Source organism: Saccostrea echinata, unplaced genomic scaffold (assembly GCF_033153115.1).
Source record: "Saccostrea echinata isolate AGI-Se365-2 ecotype Australia unplaced genomic scaffold, CSIRO_AGI_Sech_v1 ptg000005l, whole genome shotgun sequence".
Taxonomy (NCBI): domain Eukaryota; kingdom Metazoa; phylum Mollusca; class Bivalvia; order Ostreida; family Ostreidae; genus Saccostrea; species Saccostrea echinata.
Window position 1 is genome coordinate 3,133,509 of NW_026889754.1, and position 20,151 is coordinate 3,153,659.

At 34.7% G+C, this 20,151-nt stretch overlaps 1 protein-coding gene across 1 annotated transcript; it reads left to right on the top strand.

The window, feature by feature from the left end:
• The first annotated feature begins 10,905 nt into the window (after nucleotides 1-10,905).
• On the top strand, nucleotides 10,906-15,491 carry LOC133179989 (uncharacterized). The gene is made up of 5 exons (XM_061314627.1): nucleotides 10,906-11,009; nucleotides 11,096-11,194; nucleotides 11,404-11,520; nucleotides 12,278-12,497; nucleotides 14,384-15,491. Exons 1-5 carry the CDS (start codon nucleotides 10,983-10,985, stop codon nucleotides 14,602-14,604), a joined length of 684 nt encoding a protein of 227 aa, XP_061170611.1. The 5' UTR covers nucleotides 10,906-10,982; the 3' UTR covers nucleotides 14,605-15,491.
• The last annotated feature ends 4,660 nt before the right edge of the window (nucleotides 15,492-20,151 follow it).

Genomic DNA, 20,151 nt, shown 5'->3' on the forward strand with positions numbered 1-20,151 from the left:
TAAAAGAAATATGGTGAGTTTTGAAAATGGCATACATCAATAAACTTATTTAGAGAAGAATTAGACTAAATTACATATTTCTGAAAATTGGTGTTTTCAGATAGTTTTTTTAAATGCCAAACATGTGCCGAGGGGGTACACATATACATGTGATCCATAAAAACATGTACATGGGGACAGTTTTCCAGGGGCTAATTAATTACACTTCATATGCCCATGGCTCACAAATTATGTCAACAAATTACATGTAATTTGCCTAGTAGAGTGCACATGTACCAAAAATGCACCTGGGGTCTCCCAAAATTTTGGCTTGTTTTTCCAAGATTTGGGCCTCAGTTGTACCCATACAACCCACCCCCAGGCCCGAGCGAGCAGGATAAAACACCCAGTAGTCTGTAAATCAATGCATGCCCTAATGAAAATTCACCAATTGATATGGGGCCATTCACCTTCCCTCTGAGATACACACCTTCTTCTAAGGCCTACTTCTTTTCAGTGTATTTCCTCTGCAACTGACCATGTGTCTAAGGTTCGCATTTACAACTCTGTATATAAGCGTCATAGTGACACCTACATGTTGCACATCATTTATTTCAGCAAGCACTCTGCTACACTGCAAATGTGTCCCATAATTATTCTAATCATTTTTCTACATAAAATATCACATCAAACAGGGGATATCTCAATTCTTTAAGAAATTTGACCGGGTCTTTAGTACAAAACTATCCCCTGCCACCTGAACAACAAAACCTGCTTGAAAAACATGCAATAAACAAACTAAATTTGATCACATATTTTGTAAGTTTTTCTTTGGGAAAACTTCCATTACATTTTGGGAAAATACAGGCATATTTTCAATTGGGACTGGGGCCGAATTTCGGCCCCAAGTCGGTTCTAAAAAAATCACTGACTGCACATTTTATCTATATACAGAACATCAAATGCTCGTATTTATCCTTTCTTTTCCTGCTGCTAGTACATGTACCCGTTATTGATTTCTTACCTGAAGCCATTTGAATGTGTCTTGTCAGTGACCCGTGATTGTTAAACAATTAAAGTGTAACTCTTATAAAAACAAAATTTTAATTATGAGATTTTTTGCATTCAATCAATACAATTTAAAAATGATTGATATTAATATCAGAAAGAAACACCTTTGAATTATGCTCATAACCATTCCCCAGTTTACATGTATTTATAAAGTTTTATTATTCTTCATTAATTGGTAGTTCCATTTTATGAGATCTGAGATCTTACGAAATTGCAGGTTGAAACTTTACAATTTGGATCCGACATCTTTTAAAGTATGCCAATGCATGTTTGTCGAACAACAAAATTCCTTTGAACAATTAACAAAGACTGGTTAAGCCTTTCCCTGAGTTTGAACACTGATACGTTAATAAATGAACTGAGCAGATCCAATTTTTTTTTAGCTCATATGAGCCATAGGCTCAAGTGAGCTTTTCTGATCAAAATTTGTCCGTTGTCTGTCGTCGTTGTTGTCATTGTCGTTGTTGTTGTTGTAAACTTTTCACATTTTCATCTTCTTTTCAAGAACCACTGGGCCAAATTCAACCAAACTTGCCACAAAGCATCCTTGGGTAAAGGGGATTCAAGTTTGTTCAAATGAAGGGCCACGCCCTCTTTCAAGGGGAGATAATTAGGAATTAGTGAAAAAATAATGGCATCATTTAAAAATCTTCTTCTCAAGAACCACTGGGCCAGGAAAGATGAAACTTATGTGGAAACATCCTCAGGTAGTGTAGATTCAAGTTTGTTCAAATCATGACCCCCGGGGTAGGGTGGGGCCACAATGGGGGATCCAAGTTTTACATAGATATATATAGGAAAATATCTTGAAAAAAAATTCTTCTTAAGAACAGTAAAGCCAAGATTGGTCATATTTATATGGAAGCATCCTCAGGTAGTGTAGATTCAAGTTTGTTCAAATCATGACCCCCGGGGGTAGGGTGGGGCCACAATGGGGGATCAAAGTTTTACACAGAAATATATAGGAAAATATCTTTAAAAATCTTCTTCTTAAGAACAGCAAAGCCATGATTGTTCATATTTTTATGGCAGCATCCTCAGGTAGTGTAGATTCAAGTTTGTTCAAATCATGACCCCCAGGGGTAGGGTGGGGTCACAATGGGGGATCCAAGTTTTACATAGAAATATATAGGAAAATATCTTTAAAAATCTTCTTCTTAAGAACAGTGAAGCCAAGATTGGTCATATTTATATGGAAGCATCCTCAGGTAGTGTAGACTCAAGTTTGTTCAAATCATGACCCCCGGGGTAGGGTGGGGCCACAATGGGGGATCCAAGTTTTACATAGAAATATATAGGAAAATATCTTTAAAAATCTCCTTCTTAAGAACAGTAAAGCCATGATTGGTCATATTTATATGGAAGCATCCTCAGATAGTGAAGATTCAAGTTTGTTCAAATCATTATCCCGGAGATAGGTTGGGTCCACAATAGGTGATCAAAGTTTACAGAGGAATATATAAGTCTTTTTCTCAAGAACAGAAAAGCCAATGATTAGTCAAATTGATATGGAGGCATCTTTGGGTAGTGTAGAATGAAATTTGTTCAAATGAGGGCCCCCGGGGGTAGGGTGGGGCCACAATGGGGGATCAAATTTTTACAAATGAATATATGGGAAAAAAATCTGCTGCTCAAGAACAACAAAGCCATTTGTTATATTGACATGAAAGCATCATTAAGTAGTTTAAAATTCAACACCCCCCTCCTTGTAAACTTTTAAATTCTGTACTGATTTTTGCTTTTTTTTCCCTAGCCAATGTGCTCAGGTGAGCGATGTGGCCCATGGGCCTCTTGTTTTACATTGAATTTAAGAGTAGCAAATTTTTAACGAACAACCGACTTAACAAATTTTAGTCGATAGTCAATATGATTGAATGATAGTCGAGTACTCGAATATTCATTGACACCTCTAATGAAACCATCAAACAGAGTTCAAAGATACTGTCACATTTTCCGTGTATTATTTGTAAAAAGTACTCTATTAAATAGATGTTTACATGCAGTCAATTTTGAGGATGTAATTACAAAATATAATATAAAGAGGGATTAATTAGGAGTTTTTTTTCATGATTTCACAAAGGAAATGCACATAACTTATACATGTAAAAAATTTATTAGGATGGCAATGGTCAACTGGGTAACCATCTAATCAGTCAGAAATATAGTAACCGGTTTAGTATGGGATGACGGGTAATGATTTTCATAACCGGTTAGTGGGTATTTTTTGTATAATATGTACTTTTTAAATAATATACCAGTATACATTTTTTTTTTTTAATTACCACTAAGATCATGTAGATAGCATGTGTAAAACTAGTCTCATTCAAGCAGATGCTCGACTGTCTCCATAAACTCCTGCTCGTTGGAGTTTACGGAGACAGAAAAGCATCTGCTTGAACAAGATTAGTTTAAAACTGAAAAGTTGCTATTGACTTATTAAATTATTCACAATATACAGCCACTGTGAAAACAAATCCCCATTATTTTGTCATTACAGTAAAACATGCTTATAAGTGCCAGGGACAAATAATTTTGATTCATTATAAATGTATTCATTTTTCAGTTTAGTTTTCAGTATGTTTTAAAACCACAGGGAATGAAAATCACTATACGCTTCAATTCCTTATTTAAGTCTGTTCGCAGTAAGCGTGTTTTACTGTATAACCCAAATACCACTCTAAGTTTACATACCCAAATCATAAAAAATTCTATATTCTAATTTCAAGAACTAATTTTTTACTAAACAATGTTATACATGGTAATTAATCTAGTTCATTATCTGTAATGGTAGCCTAGTTGTAGGGCATTCATTTTGTAATCAGGAGGCCTGGGCTTGATTCTCATTTGCTGTGTCAAACCTAAGACATAAACATACAGGTAATGAAGGTTCCTTCACCAAGCGCCAAGCATTAGAATGAAAGTCAAAGGTTTTTCAGATGAGACCTTAAAAACCTCACAGTAGATGTTGGGACAATAAAGAACCCTCACTGCTCAATGGGCCTTAGTGCCAATTATTAAGGTCTATGTTTGAAGCCCTTCACCAGTATGTGGTAATGTCTCTATACTAGGGGTGCAACGATACACTAACCTCACGATACGATACGTATCACTGTATTCAGTTCACGATACGATACGTATCACGATACATAAAAAGGTTAAATAGTCTTTCAAGTTTGTCATCATATTTTTTAAAACTTGACAGGGTTATACAAAATGTTCATATTTTTTAATAATAATTAAAATAAAATTTTGTTAACTTGAATTCGATTGTTAAATAGATCTTTGAGTTGTGTCATTTTAAACCAATGATGAACATTTACAGGGAACTACGGGGACCTTTCCTAATAATCTTCCTTTTAAATTGGAATGAAAAAGGAAGGCATTCATTCTTTTATTTACGTAGAAAACCAGTTGTCATATTTCTTGTGTTAATACGTTTTAGTCAACAAGACAGCGAATTTTCATCGAAATACACAGGTGATGGAATATCGTGTATTACCAAAGAATACGTTTAGATCTAAAGGGTTTATCATTTGTCTTAACATCTATAACTTATAATCACATTAAGTCCCTCTCCGTTATAAATCTGAGGTCTGTAAGATGCTGGAGATGAGTTTAACTGCCGTAAATGCATTATCGGCGACCTCACCGGCTCATGTTTTGCGCGGAAGCCATTTTGAAATAGTAAAGAAGGAAATAAAATGGACAAAACGGATAATTCTGGACCGATTGAACCGAACCGCGATATCAGTTTAGCGTATCGTGAATTGAACCGTGGAAAAATATACCGCGATATACCGTCAAACGGTTTATCGTTGCACCCTTACTCTATACAAGAGAAAAATTCTCAAGTAAGATGTAAAACAACATACAATCAATCAAAGTGTCAGTAAGAAGCTGATCCTTACGTCGCAGGTTCGAATCCCACAGCTGGATGTGGAGATAGGTTCCTCAGATGGAACCGTATGAACCGAGGTTCTGTGTCACAGAAGGTGCTGGCATGAAAAAGATCCCTCACTTCCCAAAGGCCATAAGTGTCAAGTACAGGTCTATATTTGCAGGCCTCTACCAGCAAGTGGTGGCATAATAATATGACTAAACAGGGAATTATTTAATCTCGGAATAATTATTTATCTTGGAATTCCAGTAAATTATGATTTTAGGCGAAGTGCCTGTACACTAACTTAGTTTTGCTTAAAATATCAGTTTCCACTGTAGTAAATGTTGTCTAACTAGGTAAGTGTGTATATGGGTACCATATAAAACAATTGAAATATTGTAAATTTGTTGATTTTTATTGATCCATGTTTCTGTTATGTTTCAATTTCATACTTTCATTTATTTTTTCAGTTTTATTTATTTTTTCTAAGGTAAATGGGTACTGTGCAGTGTATCTGATGTTATGCTTGAAGGGTTAGTCAGTTTCCCATGCATCGCATGGACTAACCCATTTGCGCATGCGTTACTGTCGTAGGGTTAGTCAGTTTTCCATGCATCGCATGGACTAACCCATCTGCGCATGCCTTAATATTTACTTGCCAAATTCTGCATTTTCCTTCATATAAACGGCAATATTAAGTAATCCTTTAAATGATCCGTCTTTTAATTAAGCTACGATCCCACTGTCATCGCTAAACTTGCTCCCGATTTCTAAATATCCGTTGAACATAGTCAACGACGCTTTCCATGAATGAAGACTTCAACTGAAGGAAAAATTCGCAGCAAAGAAAAATACATACCGATGCGTATTCTCTATGTCCACTGCAAACATTTACCATTATTTTTTCTTACAATTGTAACAAAATTTAAATCCAAAGAAGTGATCAGAAAAAACGCGGCGATGTAAACACTACCAACTTACAGCAACTTCCTAATGCAGACTGCCACTGCTCGACGTCACGCTGTGAAAAACGACGTCACAGGTACACTGTTTTCCCGAACTTTTCTAAAAGAAAATGGCGATTGAGCATTGTGCGTAATATAAGGTATACCGCCTTTGTTGTTCAACACACGTACTTTGATTTTTTTGTAAAATGTTCTCCTTTAACCAGGCAATTAAATATCACAAGAGGAAAGCGAAACTGGTAAGTCTTTAGTGCAGAAATCGGTCTTTGAAATTAGAAGATCCATGATCCGCCCACTTGTTTCACCTCCAGCTAAGAGGTGCATATTTAGTGTGCAAATCGAGAGTTTTCAAGCCTCTGTGACGTCACCCTCAATAATTTGTAACAGTTCAGAGAAATTTAACAAATGAATCCATAAAAAAAAAATAATAAAATCAGAGTTAATCTATGGAAATCATTAGTCTGAAGTCTTGAGTACTATAAAACAAATTATCACTGACTGTGGTAAGGCACAGCAATTCTCCACAAGGCAGCAATATGATAGTACATGTAATACATATATACTGTAGATAATCCGAAATAAATTTGTATTGAACCCCTTTATCGATTGATTTGTGCATGATCAAGAACTAACGAAAAATGAGTTGACTGGAATAAGGTGTGTGTGTGTAGGGGGGGGGGGCGACTTCTTATCGTGTATGTACACAGGTCCCTCAGCTAATAGCAAATGGATTTCTGTTGAAAATATCTATATATCCCCAGCTATTTTATATGCTATTAGATCACCATCCCCTTATTTATATATATAATTAAAAAAAAAAAACAATTCTAGATACCTACCCCACCAGGAAAAATGCTACCGTATACTCGGTGAAATTCGGCATGTTGTAAGTTCCTCTATTAAATGTATACTTTAATGTAACCTTCATATTATAGAGTCCTTATACAAGCAAAATTTAGATTTATTAAGAATTTTTAGTGTGTGTCTCTGTATATGTTTGTGTGAGGGAGGGAGCTATGAATGGTTGCGGACACCCTCCTTAACATCCCAAAATATTCTATATGCTCTCCCTTCCCCTCACGAAATAGAACTTAATTTATTCTTAAATCAACTATGGGATGTATTTCTCAGTAATTTAATTGTGTTTGCATTTAATATTTTTAATTTTTATGTTGAATAATAGCTCTTGCACTAATCAACAACTTTTCTATATTTACATGTTATGCTTACGCGTGCAGTATTTATTCTATGACAGTGTTGTTGTGATTGTAACTGATTCTATAGCTGTAATGTGCATGCATGCTTATACTTGTAGTGTAACTCTACCACTGTATCATATGCTGCCTAACCTTATATATTTTGATATATACATATATGCGTCGGAAGGAAAATAAAAAGAAAAGTACGTTTAAAGAAATGAATTCGGTTGTGCCATGGAGTTGTAAAATTTATCTATTGGATGTTTGCTTATAAGTAAGTAATGAAGCTTGCTTCCGACGCTCTCTCTCTTTCTCTCTCTCACTCTCTCTCTCTCAAATACTCTACTAAATAATGCACTGTGATTGTCTTTATGTAGTGTATGCACCCTCTGATCCTTAAACACCCTCTGTAGTATGCTAGCTAGCTTTGTAACATAACTTCATGGTGTGCGCTTTTGTGCTTATGCGCATGGGTCACTAACCAGTTAATCCAAGCACTATGGACACTGGGGGTTCTAGCTAGTGCTACCAAATCTATCGGAAATGTTGGGAGCATTTCAAAGATATGATATAAAATGCTCGTCATGGTAGTCCATTGTACTCAAAAAACTTTTAATAAGATTACGATTTGATTTCAAAATACGCGGAAAAGAATACGTGTACAAATTGAGTCACATTTTAAATGTTTATAGACATTATTGGATCTTGTTATCATAATTATGGTAAGACTGGCAAGATGGGAAATATGCAGCTTACGTCATTTTCATCTGTCACAGTCAAACACTTTATGATAGACAATGAAATGGGCGGGTACAATTTGACACGGACGTCTGTGAAAACATTGGATTGAAATTGCAGTTCGAAATTCATTTTCCATCCACCTCGACTATTTTCATTCGCAGAGTGATAATGTATGATCCAACGGACAATTTATTTCAGTTCCCAAATACCTATAGTTAGATATTAATGTGAAACAGAATTTTGAGGGTACACAAAAGTTATAAAAGATATAGCTATATTCTTTTAGGGGACGGCCATTTGATTACAGAAGGGGGGGGGGCAAAGGATGACTGCACTTAAGGACATGCGAAAATTGCTACAAATAAACCTTCAAACTTAAAAAAATTCTTTTAATTGCAGGAATGGTCAATATCTAATCTACAAATTTACGTAATTACATTAAATAAAACTTTATTTTTACAAAGTATGAAGCTGTTTCAAAGGCGGGAGTCATCACAATTTCTTGAAACTCCGTACGATAATGAGTAAGCTCACTTTTTCAATGACTTTATACATAGTCAGCGCATCTCCGTTTAACAGTAGTTGTATATTTGCATTAATAATGTTGTATCAAAAGGAGATTAATAGAGAAACATGCGCTTATGGTTTAAAAGAAAAAAAACCTGCTTCTTCTTACATTCGCTCTCTGTGTCGTAACCAAGGGTTGTGACATGCTGAATATTATAATTCATTATGTGATTTCTTAATTACCTCAGGTAACTAAATTCCGTCACGTGAGCATGTTTTGTGCTAATTAGGACACTGTGCTCGAACACTTTGAATAGTCAAGCATCGATTCAAACTATTCGTTCCTTACATGGACGCGCTCATATTGTTTATTTCATTTTGAAACCTTTGTTAATAGTGTACTTGTGCCATACAGAATAAAGGGGAAGATGGGAAAGAGTAATCTTGTCATTTATTTATCTAGTCTAATTCTAGAGCCATTCTTACAATGTTTACTCCACCTCTTATGCTAACCTATAGCTAATGTTTAATCAAGGGCAAGTAAGTGTAAATTCATGACTTTTTATGAATACTTCAGTTCTTAAAGTTAGAACTGTACTTCAGAAGATGGTCAAAAATGGCATAAAGCTTAAGTTCGCCAGAATCTTCCGATGATATCAGAGTGAAACCTTGCATGTTACTTGCGGGTGGTCGGTGCCCTGAACCGGGGTTGTGTACATGGAGGAAAGCAAATACGCGAAACTCTAACTAGCTAGCAGAAGAGGCAAAGATTGAACTATTTATTTTATTCAAAATACGTGTATTAAACTATAAATATCTATATTACAGAAAAAATCTCTCTCTCTCTCTCTCTCTCTCTCTCTCTCTCTCTCTCTCTCTCTCTGCAAAAAAGGGAATTCCAACCCCCGGAGCCCCCCCCCCTCCCCCTTGGATCCGCCAATCCTATTTCTTGAATGCGGCAAACTTGAGGCCACTCTCCTGCGTATTTAAATAATAACAAATGCGGATTTTTTTTTTTTTTAAAAATATAAGAAGAGGTGAAAAAAGAGAGTTGTGACTGTATACATGTTATTGGAATTTTAGGATGCAACAGACAATAATAAAACTTACTGTTTGATTTATCTTCTTCAGCACAATGAAGTCGTTCAAAATTTTCGATTTCTCTGCATGCACACGAAATAGGAAACTGATTTCTTATTTCAACACTATACAAACCAGCTCGGTTAATATGATATAGAAACTAATGATGTTCTTTTTTTTTTGTTTCGTTTGCTTGTTTGTTGTTTTTTTTATAAACAATAAATCGGATATGAAAAAGAAAATAATTTTGAAAAAAAAAGTCACAACAAGGAAATAAAATTTGCAAAATTTCATTTGAAAAATCCAAAAGTACATTGCTAAGCTGACTTCATTGAGTGATTTTAAGAACCCAAAATTTAGGTATCCTGACTAATTTACATCACACTTTGCCCGGCTATTCCAACGAGAATGTAATTGTTCAGTTTTTATTTTTTTAGGGATAACATGTTCATGAATTAAAATTTTAAAAACAGTAGTTATATTTCAAAGACCAGTCCTTTGCCCCCCCCCCCCCCCCCTCTTTAAAATATCTGGATTCGCGCCTGTTATGTGGAGTACGAAATAAGCTGTATGTGATGTTATTCACGTTCAAGACACTGATAATATGTTATTGTCCAAAGTTATTTATTTCCCGAGAAGGTACCCTTTTTTACCTTAAACTACCTTAAACAAAGTTTATCATATATTTTTTAAAGTGTCACCTTAACTTACTTTGACAGATTGTTTCTTATTTTAAGATAATGCGTTCATTAAGGTATCTATATCAAGATGCAAGTCCTTTACATTTTCTTAGTTCTTTGAGATTTCTGCTTTCTATATGTTGTTGGGGGAAAAGCGCCACTGTAATTAAACAATCTCTCGGGAAAGGGGGCAAATAATTATTTTAGGAAAAGTTGGGGGAGCCCCCCCCCCCCTTCAATACCACATGCATGTGTACACTTGTACAATATAGAGTAGTGTTAATATACATAAGAACGAAATGTGATTATCGGGTACAATTAATCAAGATAACAAAATTTATTTATATTATTCACTTTTTGACATGTTCCCTTACGTGAAAAGTCCGCCGTCTGATGTCAACTTCCGGTGTCTGAGATTCCGAAAATGTTCAATAGGGGATCCAAATTTTAAGTGGGATTATATACTGATAAAAATCTTTAAAATCTTGTGAAATACAGTAGGACTATGACAAGTCTCTACATACAAACATCTTAAAGTAGTGTAAATTCAAGTTTATTTAGAACTGAGCCCCAGGGTAGGGTGTTGGTGAATAGGGGATCAAAATTTATGAAGAAATATGAATGAAAAAAATCGTTTCCAAGAGTATAGCTTTTCAAAAAATAAAAAAAAGAATGTCATGAAAAATAGAAGGGCCAAGTTGACTCGGGTGAGTGTTGTGTCCCATAGGCATCTATTATATCGAGAAACCGCCATACATAAAAATTGTTTTACAAGTTAACTGCATTTTAACAAAAAAAATTCCAGAAATTATGAAGTAGAGCTTCATGTGGGGCTAACCCCAGAAGAGGCAAAACTTGTTGGAAATATCCATAATAAGAGATGTTCCACAAAACACTACACTTTCAAGTGAGTAGTATGGCAGCATACACTTGAAATTGCAAAAGCTAAATGTTATGGTCAGAAGTTGCTCACTAATTATATTAATTCTTTAGGATCAAGTCCGTCAAGCTAGGGCAGTTTATTTAAGAGACGAGGTGGGAGATCAGTGGAAAGATACTGCCACAGTCATTCTTTCCCACATACAGCAAAAGGTTTCATTTCATTTCACTAAAACACCATAAAGAGGATTTCAAAATAAAATCAATTCTAAACTGTCATTTGGAGAAATAACTATATAAACTGTGGAAAGATGTTTTTTAAGTTAATACACTGTTTCTGTCAAATTTTGCTGCGCAAGGTATACTTAAACTGTGTGAGATATACCTTTTAGAAATAAATTAAATTTAACATTTTTGAACAGGAATGTCTCAAAAGTAGTTTGTCTATAGTTTTTGGGGTGGCCTCTTACTCCGAAGAAGCATATAAAGAGGCGGAAAGAGTTTTTGAACTCTTTGGAAGTCTAGATGTTCCGAAACAGGTACATTTCTGTTTCCTTACACATGCATTCTGAAAATTTATATATGTAACAATGTGTTTAAATAAAGAGGACTTATTTCATCAATACCTATTATATAGAGAATATTACATACTAAAATAGATATCATATGTCATATCAGCCCGAGGGCCGCAGGTCCGAGGGCTAATATGGGGCCCGAGGGCTGATATGACATATGATATGGATTTCAGTATGTAATATTCCATCTATATTAATCTGTCCTGGTAGGTTAATATTTCTAATCACGTGCACATGGCTGATCACATTTTTGATTTAGTATAAACATGTACATTAAAAAGCTGACCCCCTTATCCTCCCTTTTTTTTTGCATTATGATCAACATAGCGTATTTAAGAAGATGTTTTTGTCAAAGAGTTGGAACCTCCTCATTTTTTCTTTGCTTAATTTCTTCCTTGCTTGATCTCTTTTCAGATAATTGCCACCTATTTCCTGGCTGCCCACCCCTTCCTCCATTTCATATACTGTAGATCACTAAATTTTCGTGACACTTTATTTTCGCGAGATAGTCATCAACTCTTTATAGTGAGACAAAATTTTCATGAATTGTGGTTATTGCTCTATATAATCTTAAAGACTATAATATACGCGAGAATAAAATTTTCGCGAGCAGACTGTTTCGCGTAATTACGCGAAAATAAAGTTGTCGCGAATAAAACGTGGTTTACAGTAATAGACGATAGGTGTCTAAAATCACTAAGTTGTCATTTCCTTATTTCAGTTGTTCAGAGCTTTTCTAAGATTTGGCGAAGACATTATCACACGTTATCTCAGAAGAATTGAAATTCGTGAAGACTTGAAGAAGGTTGCAGAAATTGTTCAAAAGGAGAAAAAAAGAGACATTCTTAAGAATCTGTTTTTAGAAAGAACGAGCTGTGAGAGTTGGGAGGAGGCCGAGGTACTGTACGAGCCGTACATCTCCGCCGTGGATGAATATATTGGTAAATTGATTAATATAACGCACGTACACACCCTCACATCCACAAAACTGTGCAGATATTTTATTTAAACTACCAAGAAAAATTCCCGTCTTAATAATTCACAAATGTCATATTGTTTACCCCTGCAGCGAATAATATTCAGCCAAAAAAAAAGAAGATATTCCGATTTGTTTTGAATTTAGCTTTAAAACATCTGTTAAATATGAACTTCTCAATCAATTAAACTTATTAAATATTCCAGACAGAACCTATCAGCTTTGACAATATCATTTCTTGCTTCGGTCTGACTTACACAGTTATCAAACTAAAATGCAGATTTCGGTGTACCAGTTGTTAAGCAAACTTTAATTTTTTTTTATCTTAACGGAGACAAAAATTTGAACATGTTACTTGTAGAAATTAAACTGCTTTAAATACTGGAAAATAGTCTTCTTTTAAAGAAATATCAATTAACTCCTTTTACGTGTAGTTAGGTACGGAAGTGTATTAGGGCCACAGCAGTGCCTTCTATTAATTTGTTTAACAAATTAAATTATTTACTAAACAAATCTGTAATTTAACGTATTTACTAAACATATAAGTAATTTGTCTGGATCTTTGATTTAAAGGTTTAAAATTTTAAAATTTGGCCATCTACAGGAATAAAAATATTATATCCTATACATGATCAATGCATCCTCTGTGTAAAATTTAATTTGTTTTAAAATTAATTTCAATAAATGAAATTTGTTATTCAGAAAGCAAACTCGCGTATCGTTAAGACCGATTAACATTAACTGGCAAGATTGGAAAGATACAGTTTACATCATTTCCAGCTTTTTCAGTCAAAAAATTTAATGACAGACAATGAAATTGGCGGGTACACTTCGACACGGACGTCCGAGAAAACATTGGATTGAAATTCTAGTTTGAAATTCATTTTCAATCCAGCTGAGCTGTTTTCAAAAGCAAAGTTCGAATGTGTGATCCAAAAGACAAAAAAAAAAAAAAAAAAAAATCAATTCCCAAATACATGTTGTTTGAAATTCATATTTATATGGTTTTTTTCAGCCTATAATTTTAAGGACACGTAAAAGTCATAGAAGGCATGTTATTTTTTGGGTTAAAGTCCATTTCATTCTAGAAGGGGGTTGGGGGAGGGGCTGTCAAAATCATGTCATAATATATTTATTTGTAGGATGACAAGAGCTTTTTTTTAAGTTTTGTCTTCACTAAAGAATGTTTGACAACTTTCTTATTTATTTCCAAGATCGTTCGGCCGCACTCCCCCCCCCCCCTCCCCCAACACACACATAATATACCAAACAGAAATCAAATATTTGTCCATTTATATTCTTTAAAACACTGGACAGAATCGAAACTTCTGATTTACATAAATTTCAAACTATACTGAAATTGACATTATTTGTTCTGGGTCAATCAGTAACACCGTGCCTTCTAGCGTAGCTGAGGTGGATTGAAAATTAATTTCAAACTAGAATTTCAATCCAGTGTTTTCTAGGACGTCCGTGTCGAATTGAACCCGCTCATTTCATTGTTTTGATTGTAACAGATGGAAATGACGTAAGCTGCATATTTCCAATTTTGCCAATTTATGTTTCGTTGTCTTAATGTACATGCATAGGCGTCGGAACTCGGAAGCAAATTGAAAGTGGGTGGGGGGGGGGGGGGGGCTAAACCAACGAAAAAAGGTAAACCCCAGTCTTCAATGCCTATATCATGTCTATCTTTGCAAAAAAAAGTGGAGGGGGGCTAAGTCCCCCCTATCCCCCCCCCCCCCGCACCCCCGGTTCCGACGCCAATGTGTAATTACAAAAGGCCATTAAAAAATATATGAGATCATTCATGTGTTTACGCAAATATTTATCTTTTCTCGGTTTTTACAGACATGAATGTCAATAGGAAATACATTCCTACTGGGTTCATTAGGGCGTGTGATGCAGCTAGAGACAGTCTCCCAGCCCAAAACATCGTTGTTAGAGTGTCGGTACAAGTTGAGGTTGACGGGGAGGAATTGGAGGATGGTCAAGTGGAGGGAATATGCGGAGAAGAAAAGAGAAAATTTCAAAGTGTGGTTGAAATGAAAGTGAAAAAAAATAAATATTGAATCTACCTAGTTTACAAACTAGAATGTATTATCTATAAATTTTGGTGTTCTTTTTTTTTTATTATATAAAGTATGTTTAGGTTACCTGTGTATTTAAAAGTGTTACTTAACGGAAAGGAATACAGGGAAAACAATCATGATATTACAATGATGAAAATACCCCCGAATAACAGCGTTAGATATTCTATACTATACATGTATTTCATATAAGCCCTTTGGGCTTCACAGGATTTGATCACGTGACCAACGAAGTTCCTTTCCCAGTGAACCTTTTAACATTGTTGTTTATTTCTTAACAAGTAATAACTTTTCAAAAAGCTTGCCTGACTAATCAATCAATATCTATGGAACGTATAAGCAAGAGAGGTGCTAAACGTTTTCGTCATCAAGGAGCGACAGTTGCGATACTTCATTACACAAGATGTACAATTGACTTTCTCAAATGTCATTACCAAATATTGCAGATTATCGAATATCTAAGACATGCCACTGTTTAGTCATTTATTAGTTAACCCATGGGCTGACTAGTTACGTTGGGATGAAACTGCAAGTGCGCTAGCGTAGATTGGAATTCTCGGAAAAATACATGTAGATAGATAAGTCCTTCTAAAGAAATTCATATTACTCTCTTACCAGAAAGCGCGCTTCTTCATGCACACTCTCTGGTCAGTGATAGATTGATGAGACGGCGTCTATTTATAGACTGGTCTGTTCTCCGTCGTTCTCGAAGACGAAGTAAATTGTGAACAGTTTTAACTGGGAAAAATGTCTTGAAGTGTTGGAGACAAAAATGCTTCAATGCTGCTCTTGAACTCAAAGTAAATGGCCTGTCCACTTTATAGCTAGAGCAAAACAAGATACTACCCCCCCCCCCCCCGGACAAAACTCATGCGATGATGGTCTTACCATATACATGTACATGTATTATAATAAACGAGTTTTAAAATACATCTTAATGTATAGTTTTTAAAATTGTTTAGTTTTTTTCTTTTCAATCGATTTCAGGACCTTTCTCATTTCTTCTATAATGACCTGATTTTTGTGAAATGAAAACCAGTACAGATCATGATGTCTTCTTCATTTTGCCGATTCTTTACTTAGAACCTTAAGGGAGTGAAGCCCATTCCTCTACGGGTACTGACCTACTCTCTTGTCACTGTATTAAAAGGAAACCCTTGTTCATCACAAAGCATGAAATAATATGCTACTGGTTGACTTTTTAAGCTTTTCTAAAAACCTAACTTTGTAATGTACATTATTAATAAATGTAATATTAAAAGAAAAGTTGGATAACAGACTGAATCAAGAAGGGATGTCCCATTTACTAGGTGGAGGGAGTTTGTTTATGATTGGACTAGTCCACTAATGGGATAACCGGGCAACAAGATAGTAAAATTATATATATAAAAAAAAAAAAAAAAAAAAAAAAAACCTAATTCACTGTTTTAGTGTTGCCTGTCCATATACTATGTGTTCTTTTAAAAAATGAGATAAAATTTGCAGTTAATAAAAAATCTGAAGTCAGGTTTAAAGAACAAACTTTATTTATTCCCAAAGAGGTTATCATTCCTATTCAATATAACAATCCAAGAAAAATTTATTTGTGACATTTGGCGCAAAATAATTGTGTCACCCCTTTCGTAGAAGGCAAATGGACTGTTCCAGTAGTTTAGAAACGCAGAAAAAATGTTTCACGGACAAGTCCGTACAAAGAATTGCAAGGAATAAACATGTGCATGCAAAAAAAACTGAAGGAATTAAACACATCATTATTTTGCATCAGTAATATGAATCTTTCTTCTGCAAACTGTATTTGTTTAAATGCAGGTAACAAAGTCCGATGTAAATCAGCTTGCAGAAAATCTAGTTCATTAAGAAAGATCGCTTAGTTTCAGACCTTGGAAAAATTAATCCTTATACTGCCTGACGCACGTGGCGTCAAGCAATTAAAATTGGTTAAGAAAGCCTATTGGTTAATTTAGAAATTATATGAACAAATCTGAAGATCAACCGTGAAAGTCGTTGGTTAATGAAATCTGCATGTGTGGATAGTATTAAAATGTGAATTAATTCCATGTGAACAAAAAATGATAATTTTGGCTGTTATGTACAGAATGTAATTGGTTATTGCATGTCTGCTCAGTTTATTTCCATTTAAATTTTCATCAACATGGCTAGATGCAATTTAATTGAAATCCCATTAGATAGAGCTGGCATATACAGGCAAGTTTCCAAGTTGTTGTTGAAGAGCATGCTAACTATTTTGTTGATCTCTGATTATCCTATTTCTTTTCGTTTCAGTCTATTTTGTGTTATTATATAATTGATCCTTTACAATGCATGCAAGTAAAAAGTGCAATTAGGAAAATTTGAATGTTTGCGATGCTGATGAAAGCAATAATATTAAATATTAGTTTAAAAAAAATAGCTAAAGGTACATTTATTAAATCTGGAATTTTCCATGAATCCCGAGGACTGGAAATGAGAGGATTGTATGGATACAGATGATTCAGCTGGTTGTCGGGGGGGGGGGGGGGGGTCCCATACCAAACCAGGTTATACAAAAATAATTTGTGTTCCTTTTTGGATATTAACCAATCAGAGGCTAGAATACAAACAAAATTAAATTATTTAATGATTCGCGGATTATAAAGCGTAAACTGACCCAAACCAGGTTATACTCGAATAATTTGGCCAAGAATTAGAGTCATTCCTAAATTAGTTAGTTTATTTATTTTCTTCTTCATGAAAAAAGGAGGAGTGCCTAAAATCATCGTAAATCGTATTGCACTGGGGGGGGGGGGTCCGCAAATATACATCTTCTTGTTATTGGAAGGCACATTATTTATTTTCAGAACATGCTTAGATACATTCAGTAAGTTTTTAAGAAGATCCTGGGCAAAGATAGCCATCGTCCGTGCATTTGTTTGTCCGTAAAATAAAAATTGAAATTCTACCCTTTTAACGTTTGGTCTGATTTAAATAACTGACATACAACAAACGACAAATATCTTGAAAATCGGCTTGAGAATAAAATTCGTGAATTTCAAAATGCCCCTCCTGCTGAAGTTCACATTTTGGTTTAATTTTAAAAAAATTTGATACAGTTGTACATAGACTACACTAAGATGCATTATAAGTAAATAATATTTCCTAATGTCAACTACGTAAACTATTTCAGATAGATTTGGTAGCACTAGCTAGAACCCCCAGTATCCATAGTGCTTGGATTAACTGGTTAGTGACCCATACGCACAAGCACAAAAGCGCACACCATGAAGTTATGTTACAAAGCTAGCTAGCATACTACAGAGGGTGTTTAAGGATCAGAGGGTGCATACACTACATAAAGACAATCACAGTGCATTATTTAGTAGAGTATTTGAGAGAGAGAGAGTGAGAGAGAGAGAGAGAGAGAGAGAGCGTCGGAAGCAAACTTCATTATTTACTTACACGTATAAGCAAACATCCAACTGAATAGATAAAGAAGATGGGTGAACAAGGCGGGCGAAGTGCCTATAGTGCGACAAACATGAAGTGAAAAAAAATCTCAATGATATCAAAATTTTCTTTGATATTTCATCTAACATTAAAGTATACTTTATGTAAAATCTCTACAATTTACAAAAATCTCACAAAGACTGAAATTATTTGCCTACGAAATAGCATACACACACTAAAGAGGACAAAAAGGATCACTTTCTCAAACTTTAACAAAATTTTTCGACATGAGTGGGTCTTCGCTCCATTTTCTTGAAAGTTAACCCTAAAAGTTTGCATAAAAATATACATTTCTTGGTTTACTAAAACATGGAGCAAAAACCCACTATACATGTACCTTAAAAGTATACACTTTTATGACAAAGCATTCGCACCTTTCCCAGAAATACTTGAAGTCCATTAAGTTCAAGGGTCATATCACAAACATGATTTAAATGCCAATATTGACCAGGAGCTGTGTAGCGTAGTGGTTAACGTGTTAGTCCATGATATTCTGGACTTTTATTGTTACGTAGGGGTTCGAATCCCACGAATACCATTTTGTTTTCTTAATAAAAGAATAATTTTTTCCGAGATCTTTTTTTCTAGAAAAGTTTTGTTGATCATAATTTCATAAATTTCAATATTGAGAACTTTACTTTAAATAATTAATTCACAAACTTAATATGAATTTTTTAATATCTGAAGCTATAGGCATTCTGCACGCCTTGTTCACCCATCTTCTTTTACAACTCCATGGCACAACCGAATTCATTTCTTTAAACGTACTTTTCTTTTTATTTTCCTTCCGACGCATATATGTATATATCAAAATATATAAGGTTAGGCAGCATATGATACAGTGGTAGAGTTACACTACAAGTATAAGCATGCATGCACATTACAGCTATAGAATCAGTTACAATCACAACAACACTGTCATAGAATAAATACTGCACGCGTAAGCATAACATGTAAATATAGAAAAGTTGTTGATTAGTGCAAGAGCTATTATTCAACATAAAAATTAAAAATATTAAATGCAAACACATTTAAATTACTGAGAAATACATCCCATAGTTGATTTAAGAATAAATTAAGTTCTATTTCGTGAGGGGAAGGGAGAGCATATAGAATATTTTGGGATGTTAAGGAGGGTGTCCGCAACCATTCATAGCTCCCTCCCTCACACAAACATATACAGAGACACACACTAAAATTCTTAATAAATCTAAATTTTGCTTGTATAAGGACTCTATAATATGAAGGTTACATTAAAGTATACATTTAATAGAGGAACTTACAACATGCCGAATTTCACCGAGTATACGGTAGCATTTTTCCTGGTGGGGTAGGTATCTAGAATTGTTTTTTTTTTTAATTATATATATAAATAAGGGGATGGTGATCTAATAGCATATAAAATAGCTGGGGATATATAGATATTTTCAACAGAAATCCATTTGCTATTAGCTGAGGGACCTGTGTACATACACGATAAGAAGTCGCCCCCCCCCCCACCCTACACACACACACACCTTATTCCAGTCAACTCATTTTTCGTTAGTTCTTGATCATGCACAAATCAATCGATAAAGGGGTTCAATACAAATTTATTTCGGATTATCTACAGTATATATGTATTACATGTACTATCATATTGCTGCCTTGTGGAGAATTGCTGTGCCTTACCACAGTCAGTGATAATTTGTTTTATAGTACTCAAGACTTCAGACTAATGATTTCCATAGATTAACTCTGATTTTATTATTTTTTTTTATGGATTCATTTGTTAAATTTCTCTGAACTGTTACAAATTATTGAGGGTGACGTCACAGAGGCTTGAAAACTCTCGATTTGCACACTAAATATGCACCTCTTAGCTGGAGGTGAAACAAGTGGGCGGATCATGGATCCTCTAATTTCAAAGACCGATTTCCGCACTAAAGACTTACCAGTTTCGCTTTCCTCTTGTGATATTTAATTGCCTGGTTAAAGGAGAACATTTTACAAAAAAATCAAAGTACGTGTGTTGAACAACAAAGGCGGTATACCTTATATTACGCA